Raw genomic sequence first — 27,845 nt, forward strand, 5'->3', positions numbered from 1 at the left:
ACCTGTAAGCGTCGATCGACCAAAGTGTAACTCACAGTCAGAGGCTGTGCTGATAAAAGGGCGGGGCTCTTCCTGCTGTGCGAATCGGATCCACAATCTCAGAGAATGTTGTAATAATGAATGCGTAACTTAGTATAGTTTGGATTTTAAAGTAGAGATAGATGGGAAGGTAATTATTTCAAGCCTGTCAAAGTCATTTGGAACAGTGACCCAAGTACATCAGTTCCAGGAAAGCATGTGATGACTGGCAAGTTCGGCAGCAAAAAATCAGAATGGTGTGTTGCTTCCCTGGTGCCAGGATCAAGGATATCTGGGAGAGGGACTAGCAGGAGGTCAGTGTGTACATCGGAAGTAACAACATAGAAAGGGAAAAGGATGAGATTCTGAAGGGAGAACATATAAAGTAAAGCAGGAATTTTAAAAAGGAGGTCCTCAAGGATAGTACTGGATTACTCCCAGTACTATGAGCTGGTGAGGGGAAAATAAGGAAGATAGAGCAGATGAATGTGTGGCTGAGGGGCTGGTGCAGGGGAGAAGGGTTCACATTTTTGGATCACTGGAATCTTTCTGGGGAACAAGTGACCTGTACAAGAAGGACGGATTGCACCTGAAATGGAAGGGGTCTAATATACTGGCAGAGAGATTTGCTGGAGCTGCTCAGGAGGATTTAAACTAGTAAGGTGGTGTGGTGTGGTGGGCGGGAAACTAGTAAGGTGGTGTGGTGTGGTGGGCGGGAAACTGGTAAGTTGAGAACAGAAGTGAGTCAAACAGTCAGGGCAGGCAGGGACAAAGCAGAGAACAAGATAGAACTGATAAATTAAACTGCATTTATTTCAATACAAGAGGCCTAACAGGGAAGGCAGATGAACTCAGGGACAGGACTGACAGCTTAATGTTCCAGGATACAACTGCGATAGGAAAGATGGAAAGGGGGGCAAGAGAGAAGGAGGAGTGGCATTTTTTATAAGGGACAGCATTACTGCTGTACTTAGGGAGGATATTCCTGGACATACATCCAGGGAAGTTATTTGGGTGGAACTGAGAAATAAAAAAGGGACAATCACCTTATTGGGATTGTATTATAACCCCTAATAGTCAATGGGAAATTGAGAAACAAATTTGTAAGGACATTTCAGTTATCTGTAAGAATAACAGGGTGGTCAGAGGAGGGAATTTTAATTTTCCAAACATAGACTCGGACTGCCATAGTGTTAAAGGTTTAGATGGAGAGGAATTTGTTTAGTGTTTGCAAGAAAATTTTCTGATTCAGTATGTGGATGTATCTACTAGGGAAGGTGCAAAACTTGACCTACTCTTGGGAAATAAGGCAGGGCAGGTGACTGAGGTGTCAGTGGGATAGCGCTTTGGGGCCAGCGACCATAATTCTGTTAGATTTAAAATAGTGATGGAAAAAGATCGACCTAAAAGTTGAAGTTCTAAATTGGAGGAAGGCTAGTTTTGACAGTATTACACAAGAACTTTCAAAAGCTGATTGGAGACAGATGGCAAGGTAAAAGGATGGCTGGAAAATGGGAAGCCTTCAGAAATGAGATAATGAGAGTCCAGAGACAGTATATTCCTGTTAGGGTGAAAGGTAAGGCTGGTAGGTGTAGGGAATGCTGGATGACTAAAGAAATTGAGTTTTTGGTTAAAAAGAAGGAAGCATATGTCAGGTATAGACAGGGCAGATCGAGTGAATCCTTAGAAGAGTATAAAGTCAGTAGGACTCTACTTAAGAGAGAAATCAGGATGAAAAAATGGGACATGAGATAGCTTTGGCAAATAGGGTTAAGGATATTCCAAAGGGATTTTATAAATACATTAAGGACAAAAGGGTAATTAGGGAGAGAATAGGGCCCCTCAAAGATCAACAAGGCAGCCTATGTGTGAAACCACAGGCAATGGAGGAGATACTAAATGAGTATTTTGCATTAGTGTTTACGTGTGGAGAAGGACATGGAAGATGTAGAGTGTGAGGAAATAGATAGTGACATCTTGAAAAATGTCCATATTACAGAGGAGGTGGTGCTGGATGCCATGAAACATATAAAAGCAGATAAATCCCCAGGACCTGATCAGGTGTACCCTAGAACTGGGAAGCTAAGGAAATGATTGCTGGGCCCCTAGCTGAGATACTTGTAGCATCGATAATCACAGATGAGGTGCTGGAAGACTGGAGGTTGGCTAACTTGGTGCCACAATTTAAGAAAAGTGGTAAGGAAAAGCCGGGGAACTATAGACCAGTGAGCCTGACATCAGTGGTAGGCAAGTTGTTGGAGGGAATCCTGAGGGACAGGACTTACATGTATTTGGAAAGACAATGACTGATCAGGGATTGTTAGCATGGTTTTGTACGTGGGAAATCTGACTGAGTTTTTTGAAGACCTAATAAAAAGGATTGATGAGGGCAAAGCGGTATATGGACTTAAGTAAGGCGTTCGACAAGGTTCCTCATAAGAGACTGGTTAGCAAGGTTAGATCGTATGGAATAAGGGAGAACTAGCCATTTGGATACAGAAGTGGCTCGAAAGTAGAAGACAGGGGGTTGTGGTGGAGGATTGCTTTTCAGACTGGAGGCCTGTGACTAGCAGTGTACCACAAAGATTGGTGCTGAGTCCACTGCTTTTCATCATTCATAAGAATGATTTGGATGTGATCATTGGAGGTACAGTTAGTAAGTTCACAGATGACACCAAAATTGGAGGTCTAGTGGACAGCAAAGAAGATTACCTCAGATTACAATGGGATCTTGATCAGATGGGCCAATGGGCTGAGGAGTGGCAGATGGAGTTTACTTTAGATAAATACAAGGTGCTGCATTTTGAAAAAGCAAATCTTAGCAGGACTTATACACTTAATGGTAAGGTCCTGCGGAATGTTGCTGAACAACGAGACCTTGGAGTGCAGTTTCATACATCCTTGAAAATAGAGTCACAGGTAGGTAGTATATGAAGAAGGCATTTGCTTTCCTTTATTGGTCAGAGCACTGAGTATAGGAGTTGGTAGGTCATGTTGTGGCTATACAGGACATTGGTTAGGCCACTTTTAGAATATTGTGGGCAATTCTGGTCTCCTTCCTATCGGAAGGGTGTTGTGAAACTTGAAAAGATTCAGAAAAGGTTTACAAGGATGTTGCCAGGGTTGGAGGGTTTGAGCTGTAGGGAGAGGCTGAATAGGCTGGGGCTATTTCCTCTGGAGTGCGAAGGCTGAGGGGTCATCTTAAAGAGGTTTATAAAATCATAAGGGACATGGATAGGATAAATAAATAAGGTCTTTTCCCCAGGGTGGGGGAGTCAGAACTAGAGGGCATAGATTTCGGGTGAGAGGGAAGAGATATAAGAGGGCCCTAAGGGGGAACTTTTTCACACAGAAGGTGGAGCGTGTATGGAATGAGCTGGCAGAAGTGGTGGAGGCTGGTTCAATTACAGTGTTTAAAAGGCATCTGGATGGGTATATGAATAGGAAGGGTTTAGAGGGATATGGTGAAAGTGAAGACTGCAGATGCTGGAGATCAGAGTCTAGTTTAGAGTGGTGCTGGAAAAGTACAGCAGGTCAGGCAGCATCCGAGGAGAAGGAAAATCAACATTTCGGGCAAAAGACCTGATGAAGGGCTTTTGCCCAAAACGTCAATTTTCCTGCTCCTCGGATGCTGCCTGACCTGCTGTGCTTTTCCAGTACCACTCTGATCTAGACTTTAGAGGGATATGGGCCAAGTGCTAGGAAATGAGATTAGATTAGATTAGGATATCTGGTCGGCATGGATGAGTTGAACTGAAGAGTCTGTTCCATGCTGTAAATCTCAATGACTTTACCTGGAAGAACCCTATAGTGTGAATAGCTGGACTGTATTGCTGAGATTATAACAGACCAGAAAGCTTAGTCTTAGTTCAGAAGGAGCAGCACTCTGAAAGCTAGTGCTTCCAAATAAACCTTTTGAACTATAACCTGGTGTTGTGTGATTTTTAACTTAATTCAGAAGAACCAGGAGTTCAGTTCAGAAGGGAGAACAGTTTCTCCTAGCAGGAGAATCAAGCTTTTAGTTCGGGGAACCAGTTATGCTCAAAGTGCTTTACTTTGTAGCACTTCCAAGCCAGGAGAGTATGTGTACAGAATATTCAGGTCTTTAGAACTGAAAACGTTTAGGCCAAGAGAATTGTGAAAAGTTAACAACAGCAGACTCTGAAGGGAATCATAAATTTGTCTCAAATCCAAGGAAAAGAAACTGGAAGGAATCAACAAATAAAAATGTAAGGGTTGAGGTTGAAGTGAAACTTTTCTCAATTTGAGTATCTTTAAAATGATAGTGTTGTTTGGAGAACAGGTTGAAACATTGTGCTGTGTGTTAAGATCTTACTGTATATATACTGTTGCTAAGTTTGCATAATCAACTTAGGTCATGTTGTTAGAGAACTATGGGGGCAGTGCGGTGGCTCAGTGGTTAGCACTGTTGCCTCACAGCACCATGGATCCGGGTTCGATTCTATTCTCAGGTGACTGTCTGTGTGGAGTTTGCACATTCTGCCCTTGTCTGCCTATGTTTCCTCCCACAATCCAAAGATGTGCAGGTTAGGTGAATTGGCCCTGTTAAAATTGCCCATAGTGTTCGGGAATGTATAAGTTAGGTGTATTAGTCTCAGGTAGAGTAGTAGGGGAATGGGTCTGGGTGGGTTACTCTTTGGAGGGTCGGTGTGGACTTGGTGGGCTGAATGGCCTGTTTCCACACTGTAGGGATTCCATATCTAACAGCTGGAGCCTCACAAATTTGTCAGTGACTCCAGATCACCACAATAACCAAATTCAGAAAGTAGCATATGATCCATGAAGCCAGGGGAGGTGGTGATAGTGGCATTATCATTGGGCAAGTAATCCAGAGCCTCCAGGCTGAAATTCAGGGATAAAAGCAAAATATAGCAGATGTTGGAAATCTGGAACAAACACAGAATCAGAAACCAAACAGTGTCAAAGGAAGCTATTCGACCCATCAAGTCTGCACTGACTCTCTGAAGAGCATCCCAACCATTCCCAGCCACCACCTTATCTCTGCAACCCCACATTTCCCATAGCTAATCCAACTATCCTGCACATCCCCAGATACTATGGGGTAATTTAGCATGGCCAATCCACCTAACCTATACATCTTTGAATTGTGGAAGGAAACTTGAGCACCCAGAAGAAACAGACTTTGGGAAGAAAATGCAAACACTCCACACTGACAGCTACCCATGACTGGAATCGAACCCAGGTCTCTAGTGCTGTCAGGCAGCAGTGCCAGTGACTGAGGCTAACACAGAATCCCAGAGAAACACAGCAGGTCTGGCAAAATCTCTGGAGAGAAACAGAATGAACATCAAGTCTTTTATAACTGTTGGAGTTCTGAAAATGTTGCTGAGTTTCTTCAGCAGTTTTTTTTAATATTCTGGGGACATGGATTTAAACCCCACCAATGGCAGATGAAGAAATCTGAATTCAACAAAAATCTGGAACAAAAAGAAAACCTGACAACAACAATGTAAATTCAATTCTAAAAGAAAAACTCAACCTGGTTCAGTAATGTGCTTTAGGGAAAGAAATATCCCATCCTTACCCACTCTGGTCATGGTTGACTCTTAAGTGAAAAAAACAAAAACAAACTGTGACAGCGCTGTTTAAGTCAGAGACAAAAACAGAAATTGCTGGAGAAGCTGAGCAGGTCTGGCTGCATCTGTGGAGAGAAATCAGAATGAACATTTCAGGTCAAGTGACCCTTCCTCAGAACTGATGGTAGCTAGGAAAATGTCAGTTTATATACAGAAGATAGAACATAGAACATTACAGCGCAGTACAGGCCCTTCGGCCCTCGATGTTGCGCCACCCTATCATACCAATCTGAAACCCATCCCACCTACACTATTCCATTTACGCCCATATGCCTGTCCAATGATGACTTAAATGCACTTAAACTTGGCGAACCTACTATCGTTGCAGGCAAAGCATTCCATACCCTTACTACTCTCGGAGTAAAGAAACTACCTCTGACATCTGTCTTATACCTATCTCCCCTCTCTTTAAAGTTGTGTCCCCTCGTGTTTGCCGTCCCCATACTTGGAAAAAGGCTCTCTCTGTCCACTCTATCTAACCCTCTGATTATCTTGTATGTCTCTATTAAGTCACCTCTCAACCTTCTCTCTGACAAGAACAGCCTCAAGGCCCTCAGCCTTTCCTCGTAAGACATTCCTTCCATACCAGGCAACATCCTAGTAAATCTCCTCTGCACCCTTTCCAAAGCTTCCACATCCTTCTTATAATGCGGTGACCAGAACTGTACACAATACTCCAAGTGTGGCCATACCAGAGCTTTGTACAACTGCAGCATAACCTCCTGGTTCCGAAACTCAATCCGTCTATTAATAAAGGCCAAAACACTGTATGCTTTCTTAACAACCCTGTCAATCTGGGTGGCAACTTTCAGGGATCTGTGTACACGTACACCGAGATCTTTCTGCTCATCTGCACTCCCAAGAATCTTACCATTAGCCCAGTACTTTGCATTCCGATTACTCCGTCCAAAGTGTATCACCTCACACTTGTCCACATTAAACTCCATTTGCCACCTCCCAGCCCAGGTCTACATCCTATCTATGTCTCTCTCCAACCTACTACATCCTTCGTCACTATCCACAACTCCACCGACCTTAGTGTTGTCTGCAAATTTACTAACCCACCCTTCTAAGCCCTCATCCAGGTCATTTATAAAAATGATGAACAGCAGTGGACCCAACACTGACCCTTGCGGTACGCCGCTAGTTATTGGACACCAAGATGAACATGTTCCATCAACTACAACCCTCTGCTTTCTTTCAGCAAGCCAATTACTGATCCAAACTGCTATGTCTCCCACAATCCCATTCCTCCACATTTTGTATAATAGCCTACTGTGGGGAACCTTATCGAACGCCTTGCAGAAATCCATATATACCACATCAACCAGTTTACTCTCATCTACCTGTTTGGTCACTTTGTCAAAAAACTCAATAAGATTTGTTAGGCACGACCTACCCTTCACGAAACCGTGCTGACTGTCCCTGACAGGGTTGGGGTTGGGGATAACGTGTAAATGATAGTTAGGAATAGAGCCCAAAGAGAGAGAACAGTTGGACAGACAAAGGAGTAAATAATGATCTGGTTAGGAGAGTGAATAACTATTAATATGGACTGTTAATGGTTAATGATGGGCTGACAATATATTAACAAGGCCTGATGGGTGGGGGTTAGGATAAGGATATGGGAGAGCTCAAGCCCTAAAGTTATTGAACTTGATATTGAGTCTAGAGGGCTGCAGGGTCCCCAAGGGGAAAATAAAGTGCTGTTCTTCCAGCTTCTTTAATAGCTTCGCTGGAGCACTGCAGCAAGCCTAAGAGAAATGTTGGTCATGGAACAGGGTGTGTTGATATGGTCGGCAGCTGGAAGCTCAGGTGTTCTGTCTCAGGCTTGCTGCAGTGCTCTAGCAAAGTTCAGCACAAACTGGAAGAACAGCGCCTAATTTTCCAGTGGCTTTGGAAGGGAACGTGCGGGTGGTGGTGGTGCTTCTCAATGGAAGCGGTCAAGGATTCGGAAAATGCTGTCGAATGAACTTTGGTTCTGGATGTCTGTTTGCTTGCTGAGCTGGAAGGTTTCAGATGTTTCATCACTATACTAGGAAACATCATCAGTGAGCCTCAGGATGAAACACTGGTGGTATGGCCCACTTTTATTTATGTTTAGATTTCCTTGGATTGGTAATGTCTTTTCCTGTTCTTTTTCTCAGGGAGCTTTGGTGTTCTGCAGTGCATCTTGTAGAAGGTACACATTGTTGCTGCTAAGTCACAGTTGTGGAGGATGTAGAAGTTTGTAGAGGTGTTATCATCCATAACTTGTAACTGCCCTCTGAAATAGCCCAATAGCAAGCTACTAGATCAAGGGAAATTAGAGATGGAAATGCTGGCTCAGCCAGTGACACTGATATCCCTTGACAATTGGAAAAAGGGCTGCTTTGCCTCAATTGATGCCAATCTTCTTGAGTGCTCTTGAATCTGCTCCCATTCAGGCAAGTGGGGAGTAGTCCTTCACACTCCTGATTCGTTCTTTGTAGATGAAAATCAGGCTTTGGGGAGTAAGGAGATGAGTCATTCACTGCAAGCTACCTGCTCTGACCTACTCTAATAGCCACCATATATGGCAAGACCAGTTCAGTTTATGGTCTGTTCTAAACCTTAGGATTTTGATTAGTGAGGGATTCACTGATGGTAATGCCATTGAATGTCAAGGGATATTAGTTAAATTCTCCCTCATTAAAGATGGTCATTGTTTGCCATTTATATGGCATGAATATTATTTACCATTTTTAAGCCTAAGTCTGGATATTGTCTAACTCTTGCATTTGGACATGGTTCGTTTCAGTATCTGAAGAGTTGCAAATGATGCTGAACATTGTGCAATGATCAGCAAATATCCCCACTTATGAACTTATAATGGAGAAAGTTTATTTTTGAGCAGCTGAAGACGGTTGGACAAAAAACACTACCTTAAGACTGCAGAGATGGTCTGAGACTGTGAAGAATGACTTCCAACAATCACAATCATCTTCCCTTGTGCCAGATATGACTCCAAACAGTGGAATTTTCTCTGTCATTCCCAATGACTCCAGACCAGGGCTCCTCGCTGCCACAAATGGTTAAATGCAGCCTTAACATCAGGTGCAGTCACTCACATCATCACTAAAATTCAGCTTTGCATCCACTTAGAACCAAAGCTATAAAGAGGTCAGGAGCTCAGTGGCCCTGGTGGAACCCAAACTGAGCATCAGTTAGCAGATTACTTGTGAAGCAAGAACAGCTTGATAGCACTGTTGATTACACCTTTGTCACTTTACGAACAATCGAGACTAGGGTCATGGAGGCACTAATTGGTAAGGGTAGATTCTCCCTTAGACTAATGGAGAAAGTGAAGTCACATGGTGTGCAGGGTGTTCTAGCTAGGAGGATAAAGAACTGGTTGAGCAACAGGAGACAGAGTAGTAGTTGAAGGGAGTTTCTCGAAATGGAGAAAGGTGACCAGTGGTGTTCCACAGGGGCTAGTGTTGGGGCCATTGTTGTTTGTGATATATATAAAATGATCTGGAAGAGGGCACTGTTGGTATGATCAGCAAGTTTGCAGATGACATGAAGATTGGTAGACTAGCAGAAAGAGCGGCACGGTGGCACAGCGGTTAGCACTGCTGCCTCACAGTGCTAGAGACCTGGGTTCAATTCCCGCCTCAGGCGACTGTGTGGAGTTTGCATGTTCTCCCCGTGTCTGCATGGGTTTCCTCCGGGTGCTCCGGTTTCCTCCCACAGTCCAAAGATGTGCAGGTCAGGTGAATTGGCCATGCTAAATTGCCCGTAGTGGTAGGTAAGGGGTAAATGTAGGGGTATGGGTGGGTTGCGCTTCGGCGGGGCGGTGTGGACTTGTTGGGCCGAAGGGCCTGTTTCCACACTGTTCGTAATCTAATCTAATCTAAAAAGCATAAAGGACTGTCAAAGAATATAGGAGGATATAGATAGACTGGAGATTTGGGCAGAAAAGTGGCAGATGGATTTCAATCCAGACAAATATGACGTGATGCATTTAGGCAAGACTAATTCTACAGCGAATTATACAATGAAAGGAAGAGTCTTGGGAAAAGTTGATGGGTAGAGAGATCTGGGAGTGCAGGTCCATTGTACCCTGAAGGTTGCTGCACAGGTGGATAGAGTGGTCAAGAAGGCATATAGTATGCTTGCCTTCATCGGACAGGGTATTGAGTATAAGAGCTGGCAAGTCATGTCAAAAGACGTTGGTTTGGCCGCATTTAGGATACTGTGTACACTTCTGGTCGCCACATTACCAAAAGGATGTGGACACTTTGGAGAGGGTGCAGAGAAGGTTTACAAGGATGTTGCCTGGTATGGATGGTGCTAGCTATGAAGAGAGGTTGAGTACGTTAGGTTTGTTTTCATTAGAAAAAAGGAGATTGAGGGGGGACCTGATTGAGGTTTACAAAATCATGAAGGGTATAGACAGGGTGGATAGAAATAAGCTTTTTCCCAGGATGAAGGATTCACTAACCAGAGGTCACGCTTTCAAAGTGGGAGGTGGAAAGTTTAAGGGGGATGCACGTGGCAAGTACTTCACACAGAGGGTGTGGATATCTGGAACGCGTTGCCAGCAGAGGTGGTAGAGGCAGGCACGGTAGATTCATTTAAGATCTGTCTGAACAGATGCATGAGTAGGTGGGGAGCAGATGCTTAGGAAGTGGGTGACAGGTGTAGACAGTACATTTGGATCGGCTCAGGCTTGAGGGCTGAAGGGCCTGTTCCTGGGAGGTAAATTTTTTTTGTTCTTCCCTGCTTTTTTGTGATAATTTTCTGCATTGTCAAGTAGATACCAGTTTTGTAGATGTACTGGAACTGATTGGCAAACAGCAGCAAAATCTGGAACACATCTTTAGTACGAATGCCTGAATGGTGTTAGGGCAGACTGCCTTTGCAGTACCTGGCATCACCATTTCTTGATATTACAAAGTGATTGAATTGGCTGAAAACTGGCATCTCTGAAGCTGCAGACTTCTGGAGAAGACCAAGAGCAATCATCCACTTGGCACTTATAGCTAAAGTGTTTCCTTTGAGCTGTTGCAAACGCTTCAGCCTTATCATTTGCACTAATGGGGTGGCCCATCCCACTTCGAGGATGAGGCCACTTGTGAAACTGCCCTCTCCAGTGATTAAATTGTCCGTCACCATTCATGATTCCATGTGGCAGCACTGCAGAGCTTAGATCAGATGCAATGACTGTTGAATCACTTAGCTCTATCGCTTAGTGCTTATGCTGTTTGGCATGCAGACAGACCTGTTTTGTCACTTCACCAGGTTGACATCTCATTTTTAGGTATGCCTGATTTTGCACCAAGCATGGTCTCCACTATTCCTTGAATTCCTTCTCCATCTCCTGGCTACCGGGGGCTATGCCAGGCACATTATGTTTAAAGTGTAATTCTGCTGCCACTGATGGTCCATAGCACCTCGTAGATGCCCAGTCTGGAGTTGCTCAGTCTGTTTGAAGCCAATCCTATTTAGCACAATGATACTGTCACACAAGATGATGCAAAGTATTCTCAACATGAAATCAGAACTTCACCTGCACAAGGACAATGTGGTGGTCACTGATGCTGTAATGGATAGATGCACCGACAGCAGACAATTTGACAAGGATGAGGTCAAGTCTGTTTTTCCCCTGGTTGTTGGTTCCCTCACTATGTGCTGCAGACCCAGTCTTTTCGGACTTGACCAGTTCAATCAATAGTGTTGCTGCTGAGCCACTCTTGGTGGTGGCCAATAAAATCCTTCATCCTTGCCTACCCCTAGTTCTTCAATGTGCAGAAGTGCTGATTTGTCAGCAGACTTCCTTGCCCACATTTCAGCTGGTGCCACTTAGAGTCAGTGCCTGAAGTCAATGTTGAAAATTTCCAGGGTAACTTCCTCTTGAGTGTATCAAAAGTTAGCTCTGCTGGGTCTGTCCTGCTGATGGTAGTATCTAGGATATTATAAGGAATGATTTCATGACAATGTCAGGCTTGACTAGTCTGAGGGACAACTCAATTTTGACACTAGCTCCCATGTTATAAAGAAGGACTTTGCAGGGTTGACAGGGCTGTGTTTGCTGTCATCATTTCCAGTGTTAGGTGGTCTATCCAGTTCCATTCTTTTTGAGAGATCTTCTCGGAACTGTTACAACTGAGCGGTCATTTCAGAGAGTAATTTAAGAGTTTCCAAATGTAGGCCAGACCAGGTAAGCACAGCAGTTTCCTTTCTTAAAGGACATGAGTGAACCAGATGGGTTCTTCCAACACAATTATTAGGCTTATAATTCCAGATTTTTATCAGATTCAAATTGCCCCACCTTCTATGGTGTATTCAAACACAGGTCTCCAGAACGTTAGCAGGATCTTTGGATTAATAGTCTAGTGGTAATACACTATACAAATTCCTCACAGAATATAGAACAGTGCAGCAGAGGAACAGCCCTTTCAGCCCATCATATGCCAACCATGATACCATTCTAAACTAATTCCATCTGCCAGCATTTGGTCTGTATTCTTCCGTCTGCTCATGCGTCTGTCTTGATGCCTCTTAAATGTTCTATCAGATCTACTTCCAACAGCTCCCCTTGCAGTACATTCCACGTACCTACCACACTCTGTGTTTAAAAAAAACTTGCCTCACATATCTCCTTTAATCCTTTATCCTCTCACCTTAAACTTATGGCCTGTGGTATTTGACATTTCCACCTGTGAAAAAACTCTCATTATCCATTCTAGCTGTGTCTCTCATAGTTTTATATGCTTTTATCAGATCATCCCTCAGCCCCTGAAGACTAGCAAAAACAATTCAAGTTTGTCCAACTTCTCCTCAAAGCTAATACACTCCAATCCAGGCAGGATCTAAGTAAACCTATTTTACACCCACTTCAAAGCCTCCACCTCCTTCCTGCAGTGTGGCAACAAGAACTGCACACAATACTCCAAATGTGGCTAAAGTCTTATACATCACCCCAAACATTAACTCTGTTTCTCTCTTTACAGGCATTGCCATACCTGCCATTTACAGCACTTTTTTTTTAAACTTCCAATTGCCAAGGTCTGTTGTATTTTGCTTTTACACTTACCTTTGACTTTGTTGTCTTTGCCTGTTCTTATCTATGGTGTGACTGCTATTTCCCAATTGTTCTTCTACTTTCACAACAGTTATTGATCCATACACTAACTAAACTCAAAAAGAACCACTTCGGAACACATTCTAAAATCCTGTTTATAATTATTCCAATCTGTTTTACAATGGTGAAAATCACCTACTCACATTTCTTGTTTTTGTATCTTTCTCTGAAATATCTACCTAGCCTCATTGATTAATACCCTGTACTGCAGACTGACTCTCACACTATTCCCATTTCTTAAGTCTATCCATATGGATTCTGTCTTAATGACTCCCTTCCCTGTGATAAAATCCTTGACTGATCCTTGATCCTTTCAGAACTTTCTTTTTTTAAAACACTAACTGCATAACCTTTGGCCATATTTTTTCCACTACTTTAGTTAATCCAGTTGATAATTTAATTTCACAGCTTTCACCATCTAATCGCAGACCCATAACTCTGGCATGTTCCTGTTCTTTTATATTTTATGTATAGGTATTGAACCATTTGGGTTCAGATTAAGGTGGAACAACATGGGAATATGGCATTAAGATAGAAGATCAGTTATCATCATGTTGAATGGCACAGCAGATTCAATAGGCTGAAATTCTTCCACTTGCTTCTTTTGTTGTGTTTGAATGTATAACTGTCTATTCTTCTAGCAACCTGAAGAATTTGACTACTGTCCCACAGATCCAGTTGGTTTTCCTGGAGATCCTATTTTTAATCCAGTGTCTAACTCCTTCTTCAAATTCTATCTGCACTCTCAAATGTACATCCTTCAGTGTCATTGATTCGAGTATTGCCCTGGATTTCTCGTCGATCTCATGCTACTTCATCAAGAATACAAAAATGATCACAAATTGATTTTGAATAAATCATAAAATAGCCCAGTGGAACTAACAGTAAATCAGATAATTACTGACATTTGTGTCACTTTCATGTTACAATGGGGACTTTGTCCAAGTATCTGTTTGTGATTTGTTTTGAGAGATCGACTGGGAAGGATGGTTATGACAGTTAGTTTTGTTGTCACAACATCACTATTCATTCTTAATTTTCTTTGTGTGGCACTAGGTCATGTCATAAAGTGTAGTAAAAGGCCAAACTTTCCGAACCAACACTTAACCTCCATTGAAGCAAACAATTTCAGTTACAACCATTAACTTGGTTTCCATCTCCTTTTGACTTTTCCTTCAGCTATAAAATCAGATATTGAATATTAATATTTCTGCCTCAATCATTACCTCTGGAGTTAAAGCCAACAATCTTATAACTCTGTAATGTTTCTCCTGCTCTCATCTTGGGTCAATCGCCTCTCGTTACTAAGAACTCAAACATTGTAAACAGTTTGCTTCTATTTGTCTTGTTGCCCTGTTGTCTGTGTTGTTTTAATGAGAAGGCAGTTCTAGTTTTTATTCTTCTGAGATTTATTATACCAAATTCCATACAGTTAGGACATAAATTATAAACAGTACACGATTTATGTTTTTGTTTCACATTGAAACTCTTAGGTAGTTCAGAGATTCAGTGTGGTATCTCTAATACTGTCTATTAAGTCACTTAAAATTAAAATATATAAAAGATTAAACAACCAAATTTCACATCCTGTTCTTCATTCCGTTCATTTGATTTAAACTCAGATTTCTTATTGAATTTTATTTGCAAGAATGAATTATGGATTAATAAAAGATAACACTTGAGGAAACTCTGGTCTGTCAAGCAGGGATTAATTCATCTCTTCTGCTCCGTGTTTCAACATCTAAAAGCAGTTTTAGCAGTGCTGTTGCATTGTATGGAAAAAGGTTTCTTCTCTGCAAACGGCTAATAGTTTTTCTCAATTCAGTCAAACAACTCACTGATTTCTTGAATATTCGTTCCAGGGGCATTTTTGTGTTGTTTTCACAACTATGTGACTTTATTTCTCTTGGGTTTCTTACAATTTTTATGCTTATTGCTTCAGGATCTTGTTTCACTGTTTCACCAATTGTTAATGTGTTATTCGTTACAATACCCTGATTTGTGTCCAGGCTGAGGATATTTAAGCAGGAAGCTTCCATTACTTCATTGTCTGAATCCTCAGAACTTTCATAATCCACTAGACTTCGAGGCTGCTCACATGGCCAGGGCCTATTACTGCTCATCAGTTGTCCTGAGTTGCTACTCTTCACAGTGTCTACATTGTTTCTTAGGTCCCTCACAGGTGTGAGAAAGTATGGTGTTGTGGGAGTTACAACTGCTTCTTTTGAGTTTTCAGTAACAATTTGATTGTTGGTTCTGTCTTGTTCTCCATGAGGAATGAGACTGAAGTCATCACAGATTTCATTTATTTCAGAGCAACAAAATGATTCAGCATCAGCAGCTTCATCAAACTGAGCACAAATGCAGCAGAAGAACCACCAGTCCTCTTGAAGAAGTCGCAGATATCTCACTAAATACTCCAGGAAGCAGGTTTCAGTGGAAATCAGAAAATCCAGCAGGACAGAATGATCAAATACTAAACTCTGTAAAATCAGGAGAAAGATACAATGGGGATTGAAGCAATGTTCACATGCTTCACAAGAATTGTTTGCTTTTTCCTGAGGATAGATATCCAAAGACCTGTGGAGAGATGAAAAGGTTCTAAGTGCCTTGGTAATTGAAGTAGTAATCAATTTAAAACAACTCATTTAAATCTCGTGATACCCTAGACTCTCAGTACAACAAACAACAGTGGATAGGGTTGACTGAAATACCAGGATTGGCTCATACCATGGCTGAATGGACAAACAGATTTCATCGAATAGTCCCAGATTGCAGCTCAAGTCAACCGATGGGAGGCAGTAGCTGTGAAATAATGAAATAGGCTTCCAACATACAGCATTGAGAAGGATATATGCTAAGTGCAATGCTGCACATTGGGCCAACGAGAAAGGAGCCTGGTACAGACACAAGCTGAAAGGAGAATTTGATTTGTGTCTTATGCCTCTTGCTCTGTGAACCACTGTATAGGATCACGTGGAATTAGCAACTATGTTTTGGCTTGCGGACAGAAAATTAGTAAAGTGGCCAGGGCATAAGTTTCATTAATGCAAACTGCTGTCACTGTGTGCAAGATACAGGGGGAGACATGCACATGATTGGAAAGGAAAGGGACAAGATGAGAGTATACTAGTTTGATCGAAGAATTAATTAGTTTCATGCTTTTGGATTTAAATGGAACAACAGAGTCACTTCATTGATTTTGAAAGAGAAAATGTAAGACCAAAATCCTGAGAATAAAAACCAAAATCTCATATTGCTGTGCTAAAAGACAGAGAAGAAAATGTTGCAGCTAATGATGATATTTGTTTAAATAGAGCTTGTGTGGTGTTAATTTAACAGACGATATGTCTTGTTGAAAATTTCTCTGAAACACAATAACAACAATCTACAGATAGGTAGGTGGGTTTCAACTCCCCCTCCCACATGCAGGTCCTTTGACTCCTCCATCGCCAGACCATAGCAACACGACGGCTGGAGGAAGAGCGCCTCATCTTCCGCCTAGGAACCCTCCAACCACAAGGGATGAACTCAGATTTCTCCAGTTTCCTCATTTCCCCTCCCCCCACCTTGTCTCAGTCCCAACCCTTGAACTCAGCACCACCTTCCTAACCTGCAATCTTCCTGACCTCTCCGCCCCATCCCCACTCCGGCCTATCACCCTCACCTTAACCTCCTTCTACCTATCGCATTTCCAACGGCCCTCCCTCAAGTCCCATCTCCCTAACTTTTATCTTAGCCTGCTTGGCACACTCTCCTCATTCCTGAAGAAGGGCTCATGCCCGAAATGTAGATTCTCCTGCTCCTTGGATGCTGCCTGACCTGCTGCGCTTTTCCAGCAACACATTTTCAGCTCTGTTATTAATAAAGCCAAGGATACTCTCTGCAAACTTCATTGATTGCTCCACATATACACAAAGATACCACTGATCCTGAACTCCCTTTACAATTGCACCCCCTACTTAATATTGTTTTTTTACTGTTCTTCATCCCAAAATGCATCATGTCAAAGCTGCACATATTGCACCAGATATTCACTGAATCAGTTCCTAGGAGGAAGGGACTGTCCTAAGAGAAGAGATTGAACAAACTATTCCTTACATGAAAAATCCTTACGGAATAGATGTTAAGATAATCTTTTTTCGCTTGAGAATTGATAGCAGTTGTACTCAAAATATTATCCAAGGATCAATGGTCCTTCAGACGGTCTATGGATTGTGTCCGTAATGGAAATCACTGAAGCTGTTAGTTGGCGAGAACAATTTCACAGACCTTTGCTTTTCCAATGGTCAACGTTTCCTGGACTTGTAACACAGCACAAAACACATGCTGCTATTCATAACAACTGTGAGATCAGAGTTTCATAACTTGTGGGGCTATAAACAAGGAGTAAGAACTAACTGAACATGAAACCTGACAAAAACTGAAGCTTTTCAGCTTGAAGCCAGACATCACCTCATTGCTTTTTCATTAAAAACAGTGACATTCTCCCATTTATGCTGATGAGTCTTTTGTGGTGGTAAATGAAAGCAGATGGTGTAGGAGCAGTAGGCAGATCAGGGAAATAGGTGGTACACAGATTATTTTATCAATGGTAAATGAAAACATTTGAGAATCTGCAATCTAATACAATATTGGTCTCCAGAATAAGGTCAAGAGGTGAAATTTCTTTATTCACATAACACAATAACCTATATTTACATGGAATTATTTAAGAAAAACATTTTTAGAAGGTGCTTATGCACTTCACAGCAGCATTATGAAACAAAAATGACACTGAGCCATACTGCCATCACTTATCTCTTAATTGCAGAATTAATTTTATTCAAGGTCACACATTTCTGCCACTGGTCTTTATGACTGATCCACACAAGAATGAGACCAAAACATTGCTCAAAGCGGAAAGTTTTAATCCGAGTCTTCAAAAAAGAGGTGCAGAAATGTAGAGATATGGAATGCCAGAGACTGGGACTTAGGAAACGGAAACCATGACCACTAATAATGGAGCAATTGTGATGAAAAATGCACAGAAGCCTGAATTGAAGAATGATCGTACAGTTGAAGATTACAGAGGATAAAGAGGAACAAGTCTATGAAGACATCTGAAGACAATAATAAGAATTTCAAAATTATCATGTTGCTCAAATGGCAACCTGTGAAGGTCAGTGAGCACAGTGGCAAAAGGGGAATGGGATTTCCTCTGAGTCAAGACATAGGCAACAGCTTTGGATGACCTCAAATTTTAAAGAGGGTAGATGTAGGAAACTGATCAGTAACAATCACATTTTGAGGTAACAAAGGCAAGGATGAAGGTTTCTACAGCTTGTAGATCTCAGGAATTCTTAAAACCAAAAAGCTGTTGAAGCTCGCTTATTTTGTGTTAATGGGTCCAAAGCTGCCTTCATCATTAAGTGTGAAAAGAATGAAAGCATATTGGAATAGGATGAAAAGGAAGAGTTCAGTTACATTAGCCATGATTCTGATAAATGGCAGACCAGCTGAAAAAGGACTTCTATTCCTCATGATACAAACACTCAGATCTCGAACAGAAGAACTTAGGGGAATATTTAGATTGCAGACTCTGTTTGTAACCCACATAAACAATTCAATCAAACAAAATTCAAGAGTTACTAACCTGTAGCAACTTATATAGATGGTTAGTAGTGCTCTGGCAGCTTCCACCATATCATCATCCTGCTCACCAAAAACTAGCGAAACCAAAACACATGGATGCGAGAGCTGTTGGGTACGTATAGGGCATCGAAAATGCATCCTCAGAAATGTCATCAACTGCGATACACAAGGTTGGAGCTCAGCTCTTAGACAGCCTAGAAACAGCACATACCATCAGTACCTCATCAAGATTTGCCCTTATGCTTTTGAACAGGAAATCTAGAATGATCAAGTGATTAGAATGGATTACAGAATGATGGGGTAAAAAATTGCACATTTAAAAGGTGAAACAACAGAAAGGAGTCTAATTTGAACATGAAGAAGGTGCACTCCTATGTAGTTTTGGATGGTACAGAACTAATAGGTTCAGCTGCCACCTACAACTCAGTACTGAATTATTTGGTCTCTAAAGTTTGTGAGAAGATTTGTAGATCGTGTTGTGGTTCTGTTTGCCGAGCTGGGAATTTGTGTTGCAGACGTTTCGTCCCCTGTCTAGGTGACATCCTCAGTGCTTGGGAGCCTCCTGTGAAGTGCTTCTGTGATCTTTCCTCCAGCATTTGTAGTGATTTGAATCTGCTGCTTCCGGTTGACAAACCATTCAAACCATTACAAATGCTGGAGGAAAGATCACAGAAGCGTTTCACAGGAGGCTCCCAAGCACTGAGGATGTCACCTATTCCGGGGACGAAACGTCTGCAACACAAATTCCCAGCTCAGCGAACAGAACCACAACATATTTGGTCTCTATTGGGTGTCACGGTGGTTAGCACTGATGCCTCAAAGTGTCAGTGAACTTGGTTTGACATACAGCTCAGGCAACTGTCTGTTTGGAGTTGGCATGTTCTCCCCCTACCTGTGTGGGTTTTTGTCATATACTCTGGGTTAGTCTCACAGTCCGAAGATACACAGGTTAGGTGGATTAGCCCATGGTAAGTGTGGGGTTACGGGGACAAGGTGGGAATTGGGTTTGGGTGGGATGTTCTTTGGCAGGTTGGTGCAGATTGAATGGGCTCAATGGCCTCTTTCCGTATTTTAGGGATTCTTTGATGCAAATCATTAATACTTTGCTTCTTTCTATTGCTTCACCTTGTTCTTAGTTCCAAAACTAAATTACCACTTGCTTCTCCACATCAAATTGCCTGATCCACCAGCCCATATTTTCCTGATGTCTTTTACTATCCTGTTGTTTGCCAAATATGTCCATGTTGGCATTTTTGAAAATCATGCTCAAAATTCGAATTATCAAAATGCAAAGAACAAACGTTATCCCAGTACACCACTTCCAACTCTTTACCAATCCAATCAATAAAACTAATCCTTTATTTAATGCCCAATCAATGTTCTTCAAAACTATCCTCCTTTCCTTTCGAGAATCAATGAGCACTCTCCTATTTACCTTTTGCTTCTCTTTATTGTGGCTAATGAAGCTGTCGCTCTTTTACATTTCCTTTCCTATTCTTCAGACGCTGAAAATGCAAATGAAAAATGTAATCTTCACGGGGTTTAAATAAAGATATTTTGCCTCAGCTCAGACCCTAATTCACTTTGAAGTGTCTCACCTTCTTCAGTTTCTCTCCTGCCTTGCACAATGCTTGGAATCATTTGATCATTACTTCCTGAATTACCAAATTGTCTCTTCAAGACTTTCCAAACTTGGTAGACGGTTCTTGTGATGCAGTGGTACTGTCCTTACCCCTGAGCCTGGAGGACCAGGTTCAAGTCCCATCTTCACCAGACATGCATAAAGACATCACTACACACTATTTGATTAAGAAATATCTACAAACTTTGTACTGCCCTTTAAAATTGTTTCTGGACATCGGATAATATATTTTATGGAGGGGGGGAACATCACTGAACCTTTCATGTTCAAATGGATATGAGCAACTATTCACGTTAAAAATATGAAATCATCATCAACACTGAATGGATAATCCCTCAGGATCTGCTGGAGTTTCCATCTGCTTGGCACAATCTCCATGTGTAGATGGGTCTGGCCAATAATCTGAATTGGGCACAGCTTAACCATTTTGTACTTTGTTAGTAACTTTACAATCATAGATTATAGAATGCTTACAGTGTGGAAGCAGGGCATTCAGCCCATCGAGTCCACATCAACCGGCACGGTGGCTCAGTGGTTAGCACTGCTGCCTCACAACACCAGAGACCCAGGTTCAATTCCCGCCTCAGGCGACTCTCTATGTGGAGTTTGCACATTCTCCTCGTGTCTGCGTGGGTTTCCTCCGTGTGCTCCGGTTTCCTCCCACAGTCCAAAAATGTGCAGGTTAGGTGAATTGGCCATGCTAAATTGCCCGTAGTGTTAGGTGAAGGGGTAAATGTAGGGAATGGGTCTGGGTGGGTTGCTCCTCGGAGGGTCAGTGTGGACTTGTTGGGCCGAAGGGCCTGTTTCCACATTGTAAGTAATCTAATCTTAAATGTAGGGAATGGGTCTGGGTGGGTTGCTCCTCGGAGGGTCAGTGTGGACTTGTTGGGCCGAAGGGCCTGTTTTCACACTGTAGTAATCTAATCCAATCTAAACCCTCCATAGAGGATCCCACCCAGAAGCCGCTGGTCTTTTAAATTTCCTTTCCTACTCTTCAGATGCTGAAAATGCAAATGAAAAACTTAAATCATCATGGGGTTTAAATTAAGATACTTTGCCTCAACGCAGACCCTAATTTACTTTGAAGTGTCTCACTTTCCTCAGTCTTTCTCCTGCCTTGCAATCACCTGATCATTACTTCCTGAATTACTAAAGTTGTCTCTTCTAGATTTTCCAAACTTGGTAGAGGGCACCCATCCACGCTCCATCCCCAACCCCCCAAACCCCCAACCACCACCACCACCACCACCACATGGCTGTAAGCCTGCATTTCCCATGGTTAATCCACCTAACCTACACATCCTGGACACTATGGGCAATTTAGCATTGCCAATCCACCTAGCAGCACATTTTTTAATATTGAAAAGTACTAAGTTTCACTGATAGAAAACTGCTGAGATTGAGAAAGGGCACGATTAACTGATAACAGACTTATTCAAAAAAGTTCCTTAAAACAGTAGTTTTGAAAATTGAGGAAGAAACAACTTGCCTTAATGAAAGACATTTGGTGTAGTTATACAATGCATCTTTGTAGGAGTATCAAATAATATTCAATATGAAGCTATACCGGGTGATACGGAAAAGCAACTTAGTCAAAGAATTGGATTTTAAAAGAGTGCCTTCAAGGAGGAAAGGTGGAGTGTTAGATGTAAGAAAAAGTAGGCCACTTCGTCCCTCAAGCCTTCATATATTTCAACGTGATCATAGCTATCATTGACCTCAGCTCACCTTCTAGCCTGGGGAAGATGTTTTGGAGGGGTTAGGGGAGTTTAGGGCCCAGAAAACTAAAGGCATGGCCAGCAATACATTGAAATTAGAGCTGTGCAAGATTCCTAAACTTCAGGAGTGCAAGATCTTGAGAGGTATAGAACTGAGAAGAGGTTCCAAAGATAGGTAGGTGCTTGAAAACAACATGACAATGGCTGGTACACAGTTTGTGAGGAGCAAATACAAGGGCAGTTTTAGGTGTATGAATATTGACTTTAGTGCACCGACATGCTTTTGATTAGTGGCAGCCGAAAATTCACTGATTGACAGTGCCAAGTGCAAATATAATTTGTAAAATTGTTTCAGGTTTACAAATGATAATTTTCCTCTTCCACTTATTCTACAGATGTGTCAGATTCCCAAAACATTGTGAGTATTTAAACAGGCTTTAACAAGTCTAGTTAACTGATTAAATGTTAAATGATTACCTTGTTCTGTGACATCAAAGGTCCTGGTTTGCACCTTAATCTCCATGGCTTTAATTAGAATTAGACAAACAGCCCTTATCATCACGAGGTCTGGTCCACAGTTAGAATCTACAACACCAACCATCTCATTGCCTCCAAAGAAACATGGCTTGGGACTAACAGCAAGTTTTCTGAACTGACCAGACACCAAAGCTTGTAACACTGCATTCGATACAGCCAGAAAGTCATGTTGCATATGGCTATCTTGCTCAGATGTTGCACAAGAGGAATCATTCACATTACTTTCACCAGCATGGCAAAGAAAACATTGTTTTAGCAGCATAAGCAGCCTCTTTTTAACTAAGTAATGAGCAGAGGAAACAACATACTGTAGCAATTGTGAGGTTCGCAGGTATAATATCCTCAGACAAGGGAAATTTAATTTCAGCTGGATTCTAATACTGACAAAAATTTCAAGTAAATCTACAAATACAAGTTGATTGGTTGTGGCAATGTTCTCGGTATCAGGTCCAGTTGTAGCTCCAATTGTTTTGCAGTCATCAGAATATGAGGTGAACATGAAGGAATACAAACCACTAAACACAGAGTCCATCGGAGTGAGGAACTTCTCTATGATCGCTACAAAAAAAGACAAATTTCCAATGTTAGGTTAGGTTAAGTGAAGCTGAGGGATGGTCTGTGTTTATGGGTGAAGCCAGAACAAATACTGTCAAGTGCACATCCAAGCAAAATTAAACATACAAATTATTTAATTATAACACCAGATAAATAAATAAATATTCAGCCAAAGGAAATCTCCCCTGCAGGAACAAGAACTGCAACAGGAGAAAACTCATGATAAACTCATGATCTTTTGTGCTTTATTATTTTTGGACCATAATGACTATAATAATGAGTATATCTTAAAGATAGGCATCGACATTTCTTGATAATTTGTTTTTACACATTAAAATTACATGTATGTTAACATATGCAAGCCTTACATGAATGCACTGAATACATTTTTTTGGTCTGCTGCAAACTCCCAGGAAATAGCCAACTTTCTGGGCTGCCAGGTTTCTGTTCTCATTGTTGCTTTATAATACAGATCTAATTAAGATACAGTATTGAACTTATTTGTATGTGAGAATTTTAACTCTAACCTTCAAAAAAATCTCTATTTTAAAAAAAATTTAAATACTATTTCTGTTCATGTATCATCCACTTGCCCTATTTATTTAACAAATTTAGCTCTATTTTAATCTTTTAAGCTCGTTAATCTTCTTACTTCAAAATCAGTTTTTTTAATTCAATTTCTTCTTCCAGGATCATACTCCTCATTCAGGTCAAAGGACTCAATGCAGGTTTAATTATGAATGTATCTATGACTAATTCTATCCGTGGAGTATAAAATAAGTCAAAGCAGCGGGTAGCACTGACCAATTTCATGTTCACTAACACCCCCAGAACTCAGCTGTAACTAGATCAGCAAATAATGCCTGGTAGTGTGATGGTTAACACAGAAAATGTTTTAAAAATTATTCACATACAGACAGAAAAGTCAAAAATAGGCCTTGAGACAATTAGGCAATTTTCCCACAAGAACAGACTTTCTGGAGGCAAATGTAACAAGGGGTTCAGGAAATCTCAAATGCACTCAGTCAGTTCATCTCAACAACTAGGCTCATTTGTATCTAGTGACCTCTCCTGGCAATGTGTGACAATTCATAGTTCCTCTGCTATCCCAAAGCACAGATCTGGTCTCTGTGGTTTCCACATTCTCAGCAGTGTCCAGGTACACATATAGTACAAGTTGATTCACTCGTGGAAGATTTGAAAAGTCTTCTGGAATATGATACTGCAGTGTACATTAATGGAACGTGTCTGCAGACAGGAGCCACTCACTGAGTAATGGATTATACATGAACAGGCTATCAATTAATTACTTTGATGATTTGTTGCTCAAAAGGATATAAGACGACAACGATTAAGGAGCCATTCAAAGAATTGTTTGCTGCTCTTCTGCGGTTCCATTCCACCTGGTTATCCTTGAATAGTGCATCAATCTTTAAAGCTTTGGATTCTCAAATAGAACCTGTTTGCAACTGCAAACAGCCTGTCAAGCTCAATTTCCATTCTGATTAAAAATCTGTCTATTTCAGGCTTGAATACAGTTAAGGTGCCAGCCTCCATAACCTGCACGGTACAGAATTCCATGGATTCACTACCATCAGAAGAAATTCCTCCTCATCTCTGTATTAAAATGGCCAACCCATTACTGAGAACATGCTTTCTTGTCCTAAATTCTCCCAGAAGGAGAAAAAATCTTTCTGCATCAACCCTGTCAAGTTCCCTAAAAATCTTGTACATTTCTAGAAGATTGCCTCTCATTTTTTTAAACTCCAATGACCACAGGCACTGCCTACTCGATCTCTCCTTATAAGACAGCTCCCCATACCCAATATCAACTTAGATAACATCGTCTGGACTGTCTCTAATGCCTGTGTCTTTCCTTAGATAAAGGAATTAAAACTGTTTACAGTATTCCAGGTATGTACTAAGTAGTACCATGTGTAGCTTTACCAAAACTTGCTTATTTTTATACTTCATTCCCTTTGAAATAAAGATCAATACTGCATTTTGTTTCCTTATTACCTGTTGAACTCTTGTGCTAACTTTTTGTGATTTATTCCCAAACCCCTATGTGTTAGTTTTTCCCTTGATCATGTTAAATGGCGGAACACGTTCTAATGCTGAATTGCCTTCTCCAGTTCCTAATTTGCATGTTCCTATGCATATTCATATTTCTTAAATTATTCAAATGACAGTCCCAACTTATTTTGTGAGATTAATAAAAATGAGACATTAAGTTTTTTCTTAAAAATCATGAGATGTCACAACAGAAGGGCACAACAGCTTAAAGCAAAATCCTTACTGACATTGTTTGGACATCACCTGATGAAGGAGCGACGCTCCGAAAGCTAGTGCTTCCAATTAAACCTGTTGGACTATAACCTGGTGTTGTGTGATTTTTAACATTTTACATATATTGTGTATTTTTGGGCCAGACGGCCCCGTCCTCCCCGATTTGAATCCATGTAAGACTCTGTTAACTCACTTTTTAGATTAGAATCAGTCTAAACATTATGGCACAGACAGGGAACACAGGGGACTAACACCTTCAACATATTATCTGGCTGTCACCAATTGTTACAATTAACCTGAGAATGTAACTTTTAAAAAATGTTTTGTGATTTGCATATGAAAGAAGTGAAACTATCATGGTCATTCTAACAGATGAGAGACTTAACAATCAAGGTATTTTTCAATGTATATTTTCAGTTACATCACACTGTAAAACTTTGCTATACATTCTGTGTCTTACAATTGTGTACTCCACAACCACCTGAAGAAGGAGTGGTGCTCCGAAAGCTAGTGCTTCCAATTAAACCTGTTGGACTATAACCTGGTGTTGTGTGATTTTTAACTTTGTACATCCCAGTCCAACACCAGCATCTCCTAATCACAATTAAGGAAATCTATCAGAGATGAAAAAGGGAACTTCTGTGATTTTGCAGAGAATATGGGAAGAATTTTTTTTAATAGAATCTCTAGTGTGGAAACAGGCCCTTCGGCCCAACAAGTCCACACTGACTCCCTGAAAAGTAACCCACCCAGACCCATTCCCTATATTTACCCCAATGTACTTACCCTACACATCCCTGTACACTCTGGGCAATTTAGCATAGCCAATTCACCTATCCTGCACATCTTTGGATTGTGGGAGGAGACCTACGCAGACCATGGGGAGAATGTGCAAACTCCACACAGACAGTTGCCCAAGGTTGAAATCGAACCCGGGTCCCTGGCACTGTGAGGCAGCACTCTAACCACTGAGCCACCGTGCCACCCCAAATTTAAACGAATTTTTTGTTTCTGTATTCACAAAGGAAAGAGATGATAGTAATTCATGAGAAACAGTGTGAAATATTGGTTAAAATGATCACGAGAGGAAGTATTAGAGGGGTAGGAATCCTTGAAAACAGAAATGTCACCAGGGTCAAATGAATTGTTACCAAGGATGTTAAAGGAGGTCAGGGAGGAAATAGCAGAAGCTGTTATTTTATAATCTTCACTAGATACAGAGGGTTGCTGGAGGACTGAAGGAATGTGAATGTGGTTCTGTTGTTTAAAAGGAGAAAGTGAGGTCTGCAGATGCTGGAGATCAAAGCTGAAACTTTATTGCTGGAACAGCACAGCAGGTCAGGCAGCATCTAGGGAACATTCCTGAAGAAGGGCATGTGCCCGAAACGTCGAATCTTCTGTTCCCTAGATGCTGCCTGACCTGTTGTGCTGTTCCAGCAATAAAGTTTCAGCTCTGTTGTTTAAAAAGAGTACAAAGGAAATGTCAAACAATTACACACCAGTCAGTCTTACTTTGGTGGTGGGCAAATTGTCAGAACTAATCCCGAACGATTGGATAAATTGTCACTTAGAAAGGCACAGATAGTCAAGGGTAGTTCGCATGACTTTGTTAAGAGAATGTAAAGCCTTACAAATTTAAATTAATTCTTTGAGAAAGTGACAAGGAGGATCGAAGAGGATTGTACAGTGGATGATGTCTACATGGATTTTAGTATGTGACAAGGTCCCACTGGTCAAAAAGGTAAATGCTCATGCGATACAGGGTAATGTGTTGAATTCAATCGAAAGTTGGCTTAGTAGCAGGAAATCAAGAGTAATGGTTTCACAAATGGCAAGCAGTTTCAAGTGGTGTACTACAGGGCTCGGTGTTGTGACCCCTGCTGTTTGTTTCATGTACTGGACTTGAATGTCAAGGAGACAGTTCAGAAATTTGCAGACGACACACAAATTGGCCATGTTGTTGGATTGGGGAGGAGAGTGACGGATTAAGTTAAACTTTGATAAGTGTGAAGTAATGCATTTAGGGAGGTCAAACAGTAAATTGAATGCACAATAAACGGGAATATGCTGAGACGGGTAAATTAAGTGAGAGATCTTGGTCTCTAAAGATAGCAGTACTGATCTTGGTCCCTAAAGATAGTAGTACAGGTAGATATTATTGTAAAGAAGGTTTATGGAATGCTCTCCTTCATTGGCAGAGATCTGGAATACAAGTGCGAGGTGTCTGGAATTTGCTGCCTGAGTTATTAGTGGAGGCAGAGACCTTAAACCCTTTTAAAAAGTACCTGGATCTGCAATTAAGTACTGTAAGTTGCAGGGCTATGGGACATGTGTGGGAAGCTGGATTTAGGAAGGGCACCTGGACATCTTCAGTTTGGCATGGACAAAGAAGGCCAAATGTCTCTTCTGTGCTGTACCATTTCTATGATTCTGTAGCAGGTAGAGATTGGGGCAACAATAACTCCATGGGGAGATATCCCCAAATTCCACTTGTCAGTGCTGGAACACTCACTCTTCCAAACAAAAAACAAAAATCAGTTAACAAATTCATAAAATGCAGCAGAAGCAACAAACTTCAAATAACCTGATAATGAAGGACTTCAATGATATTTGCGAGTGCTCCCTGGGCAGGGACAGAAGAGCAAAACCAAGTTACTGAAATGGGGGAGGGAAAGAGTAAAAGCCAACTGAGTTAAATATACCATGCTGAGGATGCAGAAAATGAG

At 41.3% G+C, this 27,845-nt stretch overlaps 1 protein-coding gene and 1 long non-coding RNA gene across 4 annotated transcripts in view; one reads left to right on the plus strand and one right to left on the minus strand.

Annotated features, from left to right (window-relative positions):
- The first annotated feature begins 151 nt into the window (after positions 1–151).
- Positions 152–24,672, plus strand: LOC122541103 (uncharacterized). The gene is made up of 3 exons (XR_006309519.2): positions 152–332; positions 22,134–22,156; positions 24,357–24,672. It is a non-coding gene; the product is annotated as an uncharacterized LOC122541103 (long non-coding RNA).
- The window catches only part of lins1 (lines homolog 1), a 64,412-nt gene continuing 50,705 nt past the window's right edge, over positions 14,139–27,845 (minus strand). For all 3 annotated transcript variants that reach the window (XM_087981334.1, XM_043677649.2, XM_043677650.2), the window contains 3 exons: positions 22,216–22,833; positions 18,380–18,572; positions 14,139–15,324 (listed from right to left, as the gene is read on the minus strand). In XM_087981334.1, coding sequence (XP_087837460.1) covers positions 14,442–15,324; positions 18,380–18,572; positions 22,216–22,833 — 1,694 coding nt within the window. In that variant the 3' untranslated portion in view covers positions 14,139–14,441. The remainder of the gene's footprint in view (positions 15,325–18,379; positions 18,573–22,215; positions 22,834–27,845) is intronic.

Source organism: Chiloscyllium plagiosum, unplaced genomic scaffold (assembly GCF_037043375.1).
Source record: "Chiloscyllium plagiosum isolate Xiang-an unplaced genomic scaffold, Cpla_swu_hap1 HiC_scaffold_39, whole genome shotgun sequence".
Taxonomy (NCBI): Eukaryota; Metazoa; Chordata; class Chondrichthyes; order Orectolobiformes; family Hemiscylliidae; genus Chiloscyllium; species Chiloscyllium plagiosum.